Source organism: Sardina pilchardus, chromosome 21 (genome assembly GCF_963854185.1).
Source record: "Sardina pilchardus chromosome 21, fSarPil1.1, whole genome shotgun sequence".
Taxonomy (NCBI): Eukaryota; Metazoa; Chordata; class Actinopteri; order Clupeiformes; family Clupeidae; genus Sardina; species Sardina pilchardus.
The window spans coordinates 16,564,114-16,577,142 of NC_085014.1; the positions used below are offsets into that span (position 1 = coordinate 16,564,114).

Genomic DNA, 13,029 nt, shown 5'->3' on the forward strand with positions numbered 1-13,029 from the left:
CGCAGCCACTCGCAAAATCTTCAGTAGCCTACCTATCTAACATGTCAGGTCATCATAGTTGTTACCATGTTATTACCAGTGCCGCAGAGAGACAGAGGCTGTGATCACACACAATCAAGGCTGCTGGAGGGCACAGTAATAAGCCCGGCCTCAAGACGTGACCGACTGACTGGGAGTTCTCCCAGTCCTCTCTACTGTATTACCTCGGCTACTGATCTAACAATTATTGAAAATCATGTAACAGGACTAACCTACAGTCATAGCTGAAGGGGAATAGCATGAAAATCAACTGAGCAATTCATCTGTCAATAGCTGTTGACCACGTTTTAAATGACAATTAAAAATACAAAATAAATAATAATTTAAAAAAAACCTCTGCTGCTGGCTGGCTTAATTCTGTTAAGGTAAGCCTACATCCACAATAAGGGTGATAAATGAATATATGCCTAGGCCTATAGTAGACCTATGATGATTCTTTATCCTCTAATGAGGGCCACTGAGCTGCAGATGTTCTGGATTATGGTAAGCCTGACTCTAAATCGAGTTAGAGAATATTATAAAAAGCATTAGATTTGTATTACACCCGAAATTAAGTTATAGACACTCTATAACAACTAATTTGCGCTAGAAATAATGTTACAGCGGACGTAACTGTAAAGGCAGGGCTATCAAATATGGTGATAATGGCGTCTTCCATAAGACTCAAACTCCCGTGAGGTATTGCGGGAGTTACGGCTCTGGTGTGCTCTGTATGCAAATGCAAAATTTTAGAATGTTTGGAGGCGGAGAGAAGCTTTGAGTGTCGGGCTGCGTTAGATGGCAGGAGGAGCCCCCGTTGAAAGAAAGAAATGCAAAGACACGGCTGAACGGAGTGAAAATGTAAGAAGGAGATCAGCATTGGGAATAATTACATATTAGTAAATCAACGATTGCTTTCTCCGTGATTTACTCGGGTTGAAGAGAAAAAGGTCTGAAGCATCGAAAAGGAATAGCCCACCGGCAGGAGGTGAGAAGCTGTGTAGGCTATTAGACATTTCATCCACACAACAGCTTGTAAAAAATCCTCCAGCGCACCGTATTTGACTGAAGTTATAAACACTGTCGCCCATCACACCGAGAAGGTAGGCTATCTCTGTTGGTTGGCATCGCTTGATGTGTAAAATCGCGTTCTTTAAACAGACTCAGTCATCAGCAATCTCTTGGATGATGTTTTCTCCAAATGCATTGAACGCCTCAACCCTGTCTGAAAGGGGGTGAGGTTTTTTTGCCATACAAAATAGCGTGGCAATATTTCTTATGATAATTTGATAGGTGTCAGAGTAGTCGTGGGCGCATTGAACATTATTCCCATGGAATATGGATGGAGACTAACGAGGGTATGTTCAGTCTAGACTAAGGTTTCCCGGTCGGATAGTCCGAATGGTTAAAAAAAACTCTTGCTTCTTTTGTCGTTTGTTTTCTGTCGCTGTCGCTTCTCTGTGACCGAGCAGGAATTTACTTCGTATATTTCAACTGTGTGATCATAAAAGAAGCAATACAGCGTGAGTTTGAGAAAGATACCAGCACTTTATGGGCTAATTTGCTGCAGTCGCTTTAGTCACTCGATACATTCGGTCAGTAGCCCATGGCTTGGAGAAGTGGAGGGCACCCATGATCCTGCAGGCGGAGGAAGGGGTCTTCTTATTTGGAGGCTGCCTTTTCTCTGCACTGGTCGGACGGGGGTTGTTTGCGATGGAAAGCCCCATAGGAAGGAAAGGGGATCAGTGGGTCGAGAAACTAGGCTAACCATTGCCAAGAATGAACGACTGTGCTTTGAGAAAACAGTTTGATGCCACTTAGAAAAGCACAGACGATTGCATAGAGTAAGTTGGCTAGATTGTTGCGAGACCGCCGGGAAACCTATTGCGAGAACAGGTCACTGACCACTGGTTAGACTCGGAAAATGTATCATGTGCTGTTTTTGACACTGGCTTTATATTTTATTTCAGGAAAGACATACAATGGGCCATGTTATTGGAGAGATGGACGCTCCGTTGGCAGACTTTCATCAGTTAATGTAATGGAAACAATATCGCCACTCTTGCATACAGCTGCAACGCATCAACGGAAACAAATCACGGACCTCCGGTGCTGGTCCACGTTAGCCCACGCGATTTAAAGGGACGATTTATGCAGGGATGTTGTAGGAGCGACGTTTCCTGTTATGTGGTGCGCTATGTCGAAGACGCAAACTTGGATACACACCGAGATAGCTGTCGAGCCACGGAGAAAGCCATGGAAAAAGTTGGTGGAAAATCCATGGTTTAAGCCCCAACAGTGACTCCTCGCTGTTGAGAAAATCAAGCACCAGCTCCAGCATCAACTGTGTCTGTGCAGCCTCATCTGATTCCGTAGGAAAGGCGCTGCTGCTGCTGCTGCTGCAACAACAACAACCACCACCACACCACTTAATCGTATTCAGAACACTTTGGACAGCTGCGGTCGACTTGGAAGACACATGTGGAGCCAACGAAATGGATACCTGTGTTTGCAGCTGGCTTGCCCGGGGTTAGAGATGTGGCGGGCAAAACGAGCCCTATGAGGAATAGCCTGAACACCAGTAGCTATCTCACAATGGCACAAACCAGTTTGCTGCAGGGGAAGCGCTTTTACTGCAGGGAGTGGGTCTTCCACAAGATCCAGCATTGCCTCCAGGAAAAGACTAACAGCCTCAGCAATGTGACCGGCAGCACTCCCGGCAAGCAGGCTGTCCCCACCGCCGGTGGGCCCCCCAACCCGGTCAGCGGCGGCAGCGGCGGCGGAAGTGGCGCCGCAGCCGGGTCGGGCAAAGGGGCGTCCTGGGGGGTGCTGCTGGTGGGGGGTCCGGGCAGCGGCAAGACGGCCCTGTGCACGGAGCTCCTGTGGCCCAGCTCTCCGCAGGGCCTGCACCGCGGCCTCCACCAGCAGAGCCTGGCCTTCCACTTCTGCCGGGCGGACGACTCGGACACGCTGTGCGTGAGCGGCTTCATCCGCGGCCTGGTGGCGCAGATCTGCCGCGGCGGCCTGGTGCCGGGCTACGAGGAGAAGGTGCGCGAGCCGGCCGTGCAGAGCGCCCTGCAGCCGGGCGAGTGCGAGCGCAACCCCACCGAGGCGTTCAAGAGGTAGGTGATCTTCCGCACGCGCGCGCCAAAGCCTTTTGGAGTCGCCCGGTAGCAGACACCCACACAGCCAACCTCTCTGTTGTTTACATTACCCCTAGAGCATACACACACACACACACACATACACTCACATACACTCACAAACACACACACACACACTTGCCCTCCCTCGTTCATACCCCTGCAGGGCTGGAATTTTTGTTGATGTTTTCCTGCTGTGTGACATGCTGGGAACTCTCCCCAGTCGGTCCCTGGGAAGAGAAAGGTCAGCTATTTTGAGTGGCACTGAGATTCAGGTGTTTCAAAGGTCTCTCTCCCCCCCACCTCTCTCTCTCTCTCCGTCCCCTTTATTCTTTTGACCCATCCTCATAGCCTGGCAGTCACTGGGAACGGGACCCAGCTTAGTGCTTAGTGGGGGAATCAGCGACCTGCATCATGTAGTGTGATCAGGCCTGGGAATTCAGCTTTTAGATGTGGGCCTTTCTTTGTGGGGCAGAGTTTTAAAGGGGCTTTCACCCTCTGGGGTGGCAGCGACACGTGTGTGTGTGTGTGTGTGTGTGTGTGTGTGTGTGTGTGTGTGTGTGTGTGTGTGTGTGGCTGCTTGCATGACTTGTTTGGGGCCAAAGTCGGGGGGCAGTCGAGTCTGCTGCACTGGGAGGCAGGAATGCAGCGTTGAACACACGGGCCTCTGTCTGGCCATCTGCTGACACTTAATGCGCCATTTCAACATCACACACACACACACACACACTGACACACACACACACACACACACACACACACACATACACACACACATACATACACATACACATACACACACACACACACACACACACACACACACACACACACACACACACAGACACACATGCTCACATGCAGGGGAAAGTAGGTCAAACGTTCAGTAAGGTAAATCATTTCTAAACGGTCAACAAAGTTATTGATTTATTCCGCGTCTTCACACCTTAGCCCAAAGAAGGCCTTTTCAGAGGATATCGGTCTCCCACCAATCAGGAATAATGGTGCCTCGCTGCATGTGTGTGTGAACCCTGCAGATAAGGCTCTCGGTGGAAACCACAGAGAGAGTGAGAGAGAGAGAGAGAGAGAGAGGACAGGAAGAGAGGGAGTGAAAGCGAAAAAAGGAGGGGAAATACGGAGAGAGAAAAAGAGAGCCATGTCTAGTGCTCGGTCTGTGTGCACGTGTGAATCAACAAAAAAAACGGCTTGTTTTTACAAACCAGTCCGACAGCCCGGCTTTTGCCAAACAGGTTATCTCCCAGGGGCTGACAGCACGGCCCTCACCAGAGCCTTCTAGACAGCAGACAGGCCGGGCGAGGCTATCGCATCAAGATCATTGTCTCTTTGTTGCTCTGGGCAGGGGGGGGGGGGAATATGCACTTTTCGGAGCACTATTTTATCACCTCTTTCTCACATGTGAGGCCTTTTGTGGGTGCCGGGGCGCAGAAATAAAGAAGCTCTTTTGGTGCCGCAGATGCTATCGAGCCCCTCCGAGATGGAATGTAGGAGATGTGTGCGCTTAAGCCAACATGTCGAGTTCTGTTAAACCTTCTGCTCGAAGGACAACAAATGTGTCCGGCTGTTGGTGTGGAGGAGGAGGAGGAGGATGAGGAGGAGGATCCGTAGCATTCGTTTTTATTTATTTATTTTATTCTTCAGTTTGAAGTTGTTGGAGGGAAGATATGATTCCATCTACTCAGCAGCAGCTGGGTTGTTATCCAAATGCTTGGCTGAAATTCACTGAGAATGTTTTGGTCTTGTCAGTGAATTCGGTGTGGCCGGGTTAGCTGTGTCCAATTCATGTGATGAATTCCTACTGGATAAGACTGGATAAACATTTCTGAGAACATTAAGCTCCACTGTTCTGTTTTGTTTTTTGGTTAAAAAAAAAAAAGAAGTCTATACGATATCCTTGACCTTTTCTCAAACACTGCCTGCAACAGAAGACATGTGGGCAAAATTCCTCTGTAGGGTAATATACAAACACGCGTGTTTGTTGTAGGCAACAGGCCGTTTGTGTGTACGTTCGCTAACCCTTGCTAAGCACTGGCCCTTTGTCACTTTTATGTGTGTTGGGTCATCACCCTCTGCTCTTTGTGCTCCTGTGTCACCATCTGATGTGCTTTTCTCCTTTTAGTGTCTTTGCAGAAAGTCCCACGGGCTTGTGTGGTATGCTATACTGCAGAGCAGTTCTGTTCTGTTAGTTTGCGATATGGAGGAAAAACTGACAAGGCATTTGTCTACATATTGCATGAAGCTTTGAACTTTTCTCCTCCTTCTATGCTCCTTTACTCAAAAACGTACATTTTTTTTGTATCTCCATCTCTGTGTGTGTATGTGTGTGTGCGTACAGAATTGCTTTAGAAACAGCTTCTTCTATTTCGATATAGTGGGGTGGAATTAATTTGCCCGTGTGATTTGAAGCTATCAAAGAGAGTCTGGCCAGGCCGGCCTCCCCTCGTTTCCCTCTGAGACAAAGGCACAAGTGCAAACAGGTTGGGGGAGGTACGCAGACCAGGTCATGTGGCCAGTCTGGCCACTGTGAGTGAGGCCGAAGCTTTTTTGCTGAGGAAGCAGGCTGCATTAGGCTTAGGTGTGTGTGTGCACGACACGTGTGTGTGTGTGTGTGTGTGTGTGTGTGTGTGTGTCCGCCTGTGCACATGCACGCATTGCACGGCTATGTCTATTTCACTTTTTTGGTGTGTTCACGAATGTGAAAGGGGGGGGGGGGGGGGGGAGGTGGTCACTCAAGGGGCCAGTTCCTTTTGAGGACAGTTGGTAAGCTCTAAGCTCTCTTAAAGGGATCGAGGCATAAAGCTTTCAACTGTAAAACTGATATGATTATGACATCTGTCATTTGTACTGTTGGGGAGTTTGGTAGCTTGCTCCGTAGATTTCCATGTTTCAATTCTACCTCTAATTAGCACTTTGTAGTTTTAGGCTTTTGTCATCTTCTTTCCCCGGCTGAACTCAAGCTGTCAGAGGACATCTGCACAACTCGGCAACACAGGCCAAATCGATAATGAACTTCTGCCTAAGCTGCAGAAGTAGCAGCCGAGCTTTGTTGGCCGGACGGGAGAGAGTGGCCGTCCTCTGGTAGAAATAAAAGAGGAGAGTGGACCGGAGCAAGAAAGGCATACGCAAGTGGATTAAAATTCACAGCAGCTTAATGGCGGGTAGATGGGCGTAACCTAATTAAGCGTCACTCTGATCTGAGGTCCGGGAGAAAAGAATGTGTCTGGCATCTGGAGAATGCTCAATGCCTCTGCTTTCTCTCGCTTTCTCTCGCTCTCTGTTGCCGAAAACAAACTCCCGCAAGAAAACACGCTGGAGATTACGGAGACATGAGAAAAATCCGACTCCATTTGGCCTGTTTTCCCACAATGTAGTGCCCCCCCCCCTCCTCCTCCTCCTCCTCCACTCCATGGTTTCCCTTCTTTCAGCCCTCCCTCCCTTTCCTTTCATTCTCCACGTTGGATACATTAACTGATCAGTGGCCTGTGTCTTTCTAATGGAAAAACAGAGCAATGAGACAGTGGAGAAAGACAAGGCTTGAATCCATGGGAAACAGAGAGGGGGAGGGAAAGTGAGAGGAAGAATGAACACAGGAAGTGTCTCTCTCTCTCTCTCTCTCTCTCTCTCTCTTTATCCCTCTCTCCTTCTTTTTTTGCTTAAGTTGAGGAGAGAGAGAGCGAGAAGAGGGGGAGAGAGAAGAGAGAGAGGGAGAAGAGGGGGAGAGAGAAGAGAGAGAGAGGGGGAGAGAGAGAGAGGCCAGGCTGAGGACACAAATGGAGGATGAAAAGTGCCGGACCTCCTTCGTTCGGTGCAGGGCTGCGAAAGACGCAGCAGATTAGTCCACATTTCAAAGGCTGCTGCTGCTGCTGCTGCTAGGACCGCTGCGACGCGGCAGAGAGAGAGCGAGGGAGAGGGAGAGAGAGAGAGAGAGAGGGAGAGAGTGGCTGCAACGATGACTCAGCAGTGTGGAGCCTGCCCCTGTCCACGTTGGTTTGCGTTGGCAGGAGACCGGGCCCCCGAAACCAGGAGGGAGAGAGAGAGAGAGAAAGAGTGGGAGAGAGAGAATGTGTGGGCTGAGCTGATACATCCCACTTGTGTGTCTCTCAGCTCCTCTCTCTCACACACGCATATTTGGACGCTGAGTCCAGCAGTCAGAGATGTGAGGCTGTAGGAAGCAAAGCGAGCAAAGCCCTGCTGGTGAGCATGGGGTGGAACATTCCTGTTCTAAACTCTTTAGCTTAGAACTCTAGAACTATCACAAATACTTTGAATGTAGCATAGCCAAAAGTGCGGGTGAGGCAGAAAGGATGGTCCTACAGTACTGTGATGAATGAAGTACAATACATAGGAAGTATATTGACAATAGTGCCTGAGTCTGGTCAGGAAACACTCATCTGATCCCTCTGGACCAGAGCATCAAAACCCCTCTACTTTCCACTTTTGTGCTCTCATCCCTGCTGTGTGTCTGTTTGTCTGTCAGCAGTGTGATGCATTGGCAGCAGAGTTGTGGTAATTGACGCAAGGTGGTCGAGGTCGCTGAGTGAGATCTCTGAGAGCCGAGAGAGTCGACGGTACCCACCACGGAACCCCTCAGGGTTCCCTCTCTCACCATAAACCATCACTCACCAACAACTTCCTGTTGTTCTCGTTAATGGCTCCAATCTTTGGGTTCGCATGGAACTCTCTGGAGCTGGTCGCTTTTTTTTTGGGGGGGGGGGGGGGGGGGGGGCGGGCATTCTTCCAGTATGTCCCCCAGATGCCTAATTTCTGGAATGAGTGAATTGTTAAAGTTTAAATACAGGGGGTTGGAGGGGAAGCTATAATTAAATCCATTACTCATGAATAAAAAAGGGTTCTTTTCTCAGTCTCCACATTACAACGGGCTCACATTAATTAAATTGAGGAAATGGTTGATTTCCAAGACTCCCTCGACGTGTTGTTCTATCACAAGTCAAGTCATAAGACACACAGACTATACAGACCATCTATTACACGCTGGCTTTACTACTACCCTGTCAGAGAGAGAGAGGGATGGAGAGAGAAAGAGAATAAGAGAGAGAGAGAAAGAAAGAAAGAGAGCGAGCACAGACCCTAAAGAGATTTGAAATGTGGGCTGTGCATCTTTTTGCAAGGACAGATCTTGATAAAATGCAAAGTCAGAATTGCTCCCAAACTTGCAGGGGCTTGTGGACTTTTTCAACACAGTGCTTCTGTGGTGCTTAAAGCATATATTTTTGTTCCACAGTGTTTTGTTGTTTTTTTGGTGTTTTTCGGCATTGGTGATTTTTGTCAGATGCCTCAAAGCAACATCTCTCCTGATGCTCCATCATCTGCTGCGTTTGAAACATTTCCACTGTTTACCAAAGTTGGCACAGCACCCAGTCAGCCTTTTATCATTTCCTATATTGCCTTCTTTTTTGGTTTGCTTACCTCCTTTTTGGTTAACATACACTACTCTTTGTATACATAGTAGTATACATACTTTCGAGCATGCATAGAGTTAAAGTACAGATTTAATTTTGCCATGTAAACACACAGCAAACAATGTAATATTGGCGTAATTATAATGACGCTACCATAATGAAGCCTTTGGATCATTCCTTTCATGCCTATGAATAATGTGTGTTGGCTTGTGCAGGCAGTTGTAAATCCCTCTCAGTTATGCTCGTATGTGAGGCAGATTGCTGTGTATTGTTTCTTAAATGTCCTCCATAGCCTTCCCCTTCACCTGCTGCTCTACCTCCCCGTAGCAGAGCAGTGTCATTGCTGGACATGCTTGCTGGACGGCTGCCACGGCCTTGGTGTGCCGTTGCATGATGGGAAAACTTTCGGGCCCGGTGCCCGCTCCATAGATCCCGCTCGGCGAATTTGTAAGGTGCGGGCACGTTGCCCGGCCGCTCGCCTGCCCTGTCGAGCGGCCGACGTCTTCACTAACCGTCTCCGCGAAAGGGCGCGTTTCACACGACGACGCCGCTCGGCTGCTAAAGACGGTGACCGCTCTGCGGCAGATGGCGAGGGTGGCAGGCCAGGCTTGCCTCTTCACCACCTCCCCCTCTTCCTCCTCCTCCTCTCCATCCCCCGAGCAGCCCTTTTCCACCCTCCGCGATTGTAATTTGCCCTCGCTGTGTCCTCCATCACACGTTTGTCAGGGAGCCGCTAAACAGTTGGTCCTCAGAGCAGGAGCCGCACTTCTGTGCTGTCACCACCGGTCCTCTGTGCTGTCTCTGGCTCCTGTCGCGTTGGGAAAGAACTCGCTCGCCAAACGTAGCCAAATTGCCCAGACCCCGGGTCCTTTTCCCGGTGCTGACTGCCAGTGGCATCTGATGTGTGTTGGCTGGGATTGAGAATAATTTTAACGTCATTTATTTGTAGAAAAGAAAAGTTTTTTCTGTGGGATTTTGGTTTTGTTGTGATGTGTTAGTGGTGTTCTGTGTATAGTCAATCACAGCAGCTAATGGATGTGTTTGTTCACTGAGAATTTGTGGAGATTAGGCTCAATCTTCAGGGTAGCATGGGTAATTTAGCATCACAGTGTCAAGAGACTCTCAGCCTCTGTATGTGTGTAGTGGCTATAGGCTCACACTGTTGGTTAGGCACCAAGCTAATATCGCTAATTTACTTACCCATAATTCATTAGCTACATGTGGTGCGATGCCAAACAGACTTTCACTTCAATACATCATTTCAAAACTTAAAAAAGAAATGAATCTATTAAAATACTCTGGTTTGTATATTATGCTGTGGTGAATCCTCTCTCTCTCTCTCTGTCTTTCTCTCTCTCTCGGGTTAGATCTTTCCCTCTTATTGACAGAAATTGAAATGTGTGGAGGTGGGTTTTGGGGGCGAGACGTTGGTCTGTATTTAAGAGGCATGCGGTCGATCTAAATTCGTCTCCTCGTAACTGTGTCTAATTCGGGAAATCGGCGGGAGCACGCGCGAACCCAGAGGCCCGGCCTCAGTTGTGGTCGCGGGAATTCACAAACTGCCGAATACGTCTGAACGCCAGCACTGGCATCCCACGGGAGAAGGAGAGGGAGAAGGAGAGAGAGAAGGAGAGAGAGAGAGAGGGAGAGAGAGAGAAGTGAAAGACACAGAGGCCCCGGAAGACATGGACTGATGTCCTGCCAGAACAAACATGAACCCAGCAAGAAGAACGGGGCAGTGAACCATAGGCTTCACATGAGAAGCACATACTCGAGTCAGCCAATGAGATGCTCTAGATCCAGCGGCTGTCCTGTTCCGCTTCCATTGTCTGGCATACATAAGTGATTCGTGAGTCGATATGTCACTTAAAGCCTCCAGATGTAAGGACCTCGGAGGAGTTGGTGTTGGTGTGTGTTTGTGTGTGTGTGTGTGTGTGTATATATATGTGTGTGTGTGTCTGTCTGTAGGGGGCCAGCTCTGAAGAACGCTGGTGTGGCTCACTGTCAGATAAACACTTTTGTAGATGCTGAATGCAATGTTCAGTCAATTACTGCTGCTCTGCTTGCCCCCAGGCCGTTGCTACGCTTCTAGTTTACATTATGTCGGAATATTAGTCGGACATGAATATTGGCACAGAGCACTCTCATTCAGAAGTGGTAATCATTTCAGTCTATTTTTGTTTTCCTGCGAGGTACTGTAGGGGAGAAGGGTTTTTAATATGCAAACAACAATGTTCTCCTATAAGAGTGGCTGAAAGACCCACGCGCAGAGAGAGATAAATGGATAAGGACATGGCTGTATGAACATGCAGGTTAATTAGTGCTTATTTAATCAATTCTGCCATCTCTCTCTTTCTCTCTCTGTTCTCTTCCACTCATCTCTCTCTCTCTCTCTCCATCTCTTTCTCTCTCTCTCTCTATCTCTCTCTCTCTCTCCATCTCTTTCTCTCTCTCTCTCTCCATCTCTTTCTCTCTCTCTCTCTCTCTCTCTCTCTCTCTCTCTCTCTCTCTCTCTCTCTCTCCTCCCCTCCCTCAGGTGTGTGCTCCTGCCCCTGCTGAGTGCCAAGCCTCCTCCCCAGGCCCTGTTCCTGCTGGTGGACTCCATAGACGAGGGCTGCCAGCTGGGGGAGAGCGAGCAGCGCGTGGCCTCGGGCAGCCCCAGGACCATCGCCGAGCTCCTGGCCAGCCACCACGAGTTCCTGCCACCCTGGCTGCTCCTCGTCTGCTCCGCCCGACGCCAGAATAAGGCCATCACCAAACTCTTCACTGGTACGGTGTCTCGCTCTCTCTCTCTCTATGTGTGTGTGTGTGTGTGTGTGTGTGTTTGTCTTCTACACTTGACTCACCCGACCCCTCTGTCTTTGATCGAAAGCGTGGCGTCATGGGTAGCGAACAGTGACTGATCTGCCTTGTTATCCATTTCACATCGGTTGCTACGCCGAGTAGCATCAGCTCTGTTGATGATGGATGCTGCTATTACAATCTGAAATGCCAGCGCTGCCATTAAGTAGGGCTAAAGCAGTGCCTTCAGGAGGACATGCAAAAGAGCTGCCTGCTGCTGCTTACAGTAACTTCCCGCATATTAGCCGCATTGTGTATAAGCCGCAGGGCAGTGTTTTATGCAAGTTAAAAGAAACAAAACCAAATCAACACCATATTATCTCCCTCAACAATGGGATTCTCTTCTCTGATTGGCTGATGGCACATCGCCAGAGTTCTAAACCTCTACCTAGCCATACTTTCAATCGAACAGGTCACCTCGTCGGCCGTTATCCCTTACTTAACTGCCCCCCTGTATTAACCTCATAGCTGAAGAAATGTCGCTAAATCAATGTATAAGTGGCTAATAGTCGGGAAATTACAGTATGCCAAAGAAAGCCCAATTCCAAGGTAGGTGGAGTTATACTTTGTGGTATGACATCCATTTGACGCTACTTCATACCTTGGGGTGAGGGAGGTTAATTTGGTTTTGTATGCCTTCAAACTTCACATTTCTATTGTCAAGCACTATGATTTATCTAATTAGTCTTAACAAGACAGTCATTTTTTTTTTTTTTTTTTTACCATTTTTCACAATACCGTGTTAGAAAGGTCCTCCATTCAAGTGGGAGCTGTGTGCGTACTGAATGAAAATCACAAAAGGCGTTTTGTCTTTATCGGGCTTGAAAGATTGGAGAATTGTAAGACAGACTTTTGTACTGCCCTCCCTCCCTCCGCTCGCCTCACCCCCCACCCCACACTCTTATTCCTTTCTTGAACTGTCAGAAATTTCTGTGAAATGATAAAGAATTTGTGAAAGTCTCTTGAAATCCTGACATGACGGTGGTATAAATCTTACTCATTTTCTTGGAGAGGGGACGGGATCTGCTGTATTCTACCCTGGGATTTCGCTGTTGCTCACGTCTTTTATTAGATATTCTCACCTCCTCCAAGGTTTCCTTTCACGAATGCATTGTGATAAATGTCAAGCTGCCTTGCCACCGCTGAACTAAACGCACATCAGGCAGCGGCAACAGCCACATCAGAGACCTCTAAATGCAAATTGTGGGATGTGCTTTAAACATTGCGAAATGTTAGAAAGATTAAGTCTCGCCACAGCACACTCAAATACCACAGCGACTCATGGAAATTGTTTTTGCTTTATGTGCTGTGACAAGCTGAACTGTCTAGCATTATCTAGTTGTCAGGGTACCAGCCTACACTTATAAAATGAACAGAAAAGGCTGGTACGGCATTAAGCCGTGTGTGTGTGTGTGTGTGTGTGTGTGTGTGTGTGTGTCCACTGCGTAGGAGGAGCACCTTCTGGTAACCTGCTGTTCTGTGCATATCTCTCACCTCCAGAAATGCAGTGTTAGAGAGAGTGTGGGGTGGTCCCAGGCCCCATCCCCTCTGTTGTTACATAATCAAACAGCCTTTTATGCTTCCAATAT

At 48.4% G+C, this 13,029-nt stretch overlaps 1 protein-coding gene across 2 annotated transcripts in view; it reads left to right on the forward strand.

The window, feature by feature from the left end:
- Positions 1-799: 799 nt before the first annotated feature.
- Positions 800-13,029, forward strand: part of ankrd50 (ankyrin repeat domain 50) — a 31,558-nt gene continuing 19,328 nt past the window's right edge. The window contains exons 1-3 of one of the 2 annotated variants that reach the window (XM_062524441.1): positions 800-1,121; positions 1,989-3,140; positions 11,136-11,368. In XM_062524441.1, coding sequence (XP_062380425.1) covers positions 2,578-3,140; positions 11,136-11,368 — 796 coding nt within the window. In that variant the 5' untranslated portion in view covers positions 800-1,121; positions 1,989-2,577. The remainder of the gene's footprint in view (positions 1,122-1,988; positions 3,141-11,135; positions 11,369-13,029) is intronic. The other variant, XM_062524440.1, reaches the window with a different exon arrangement.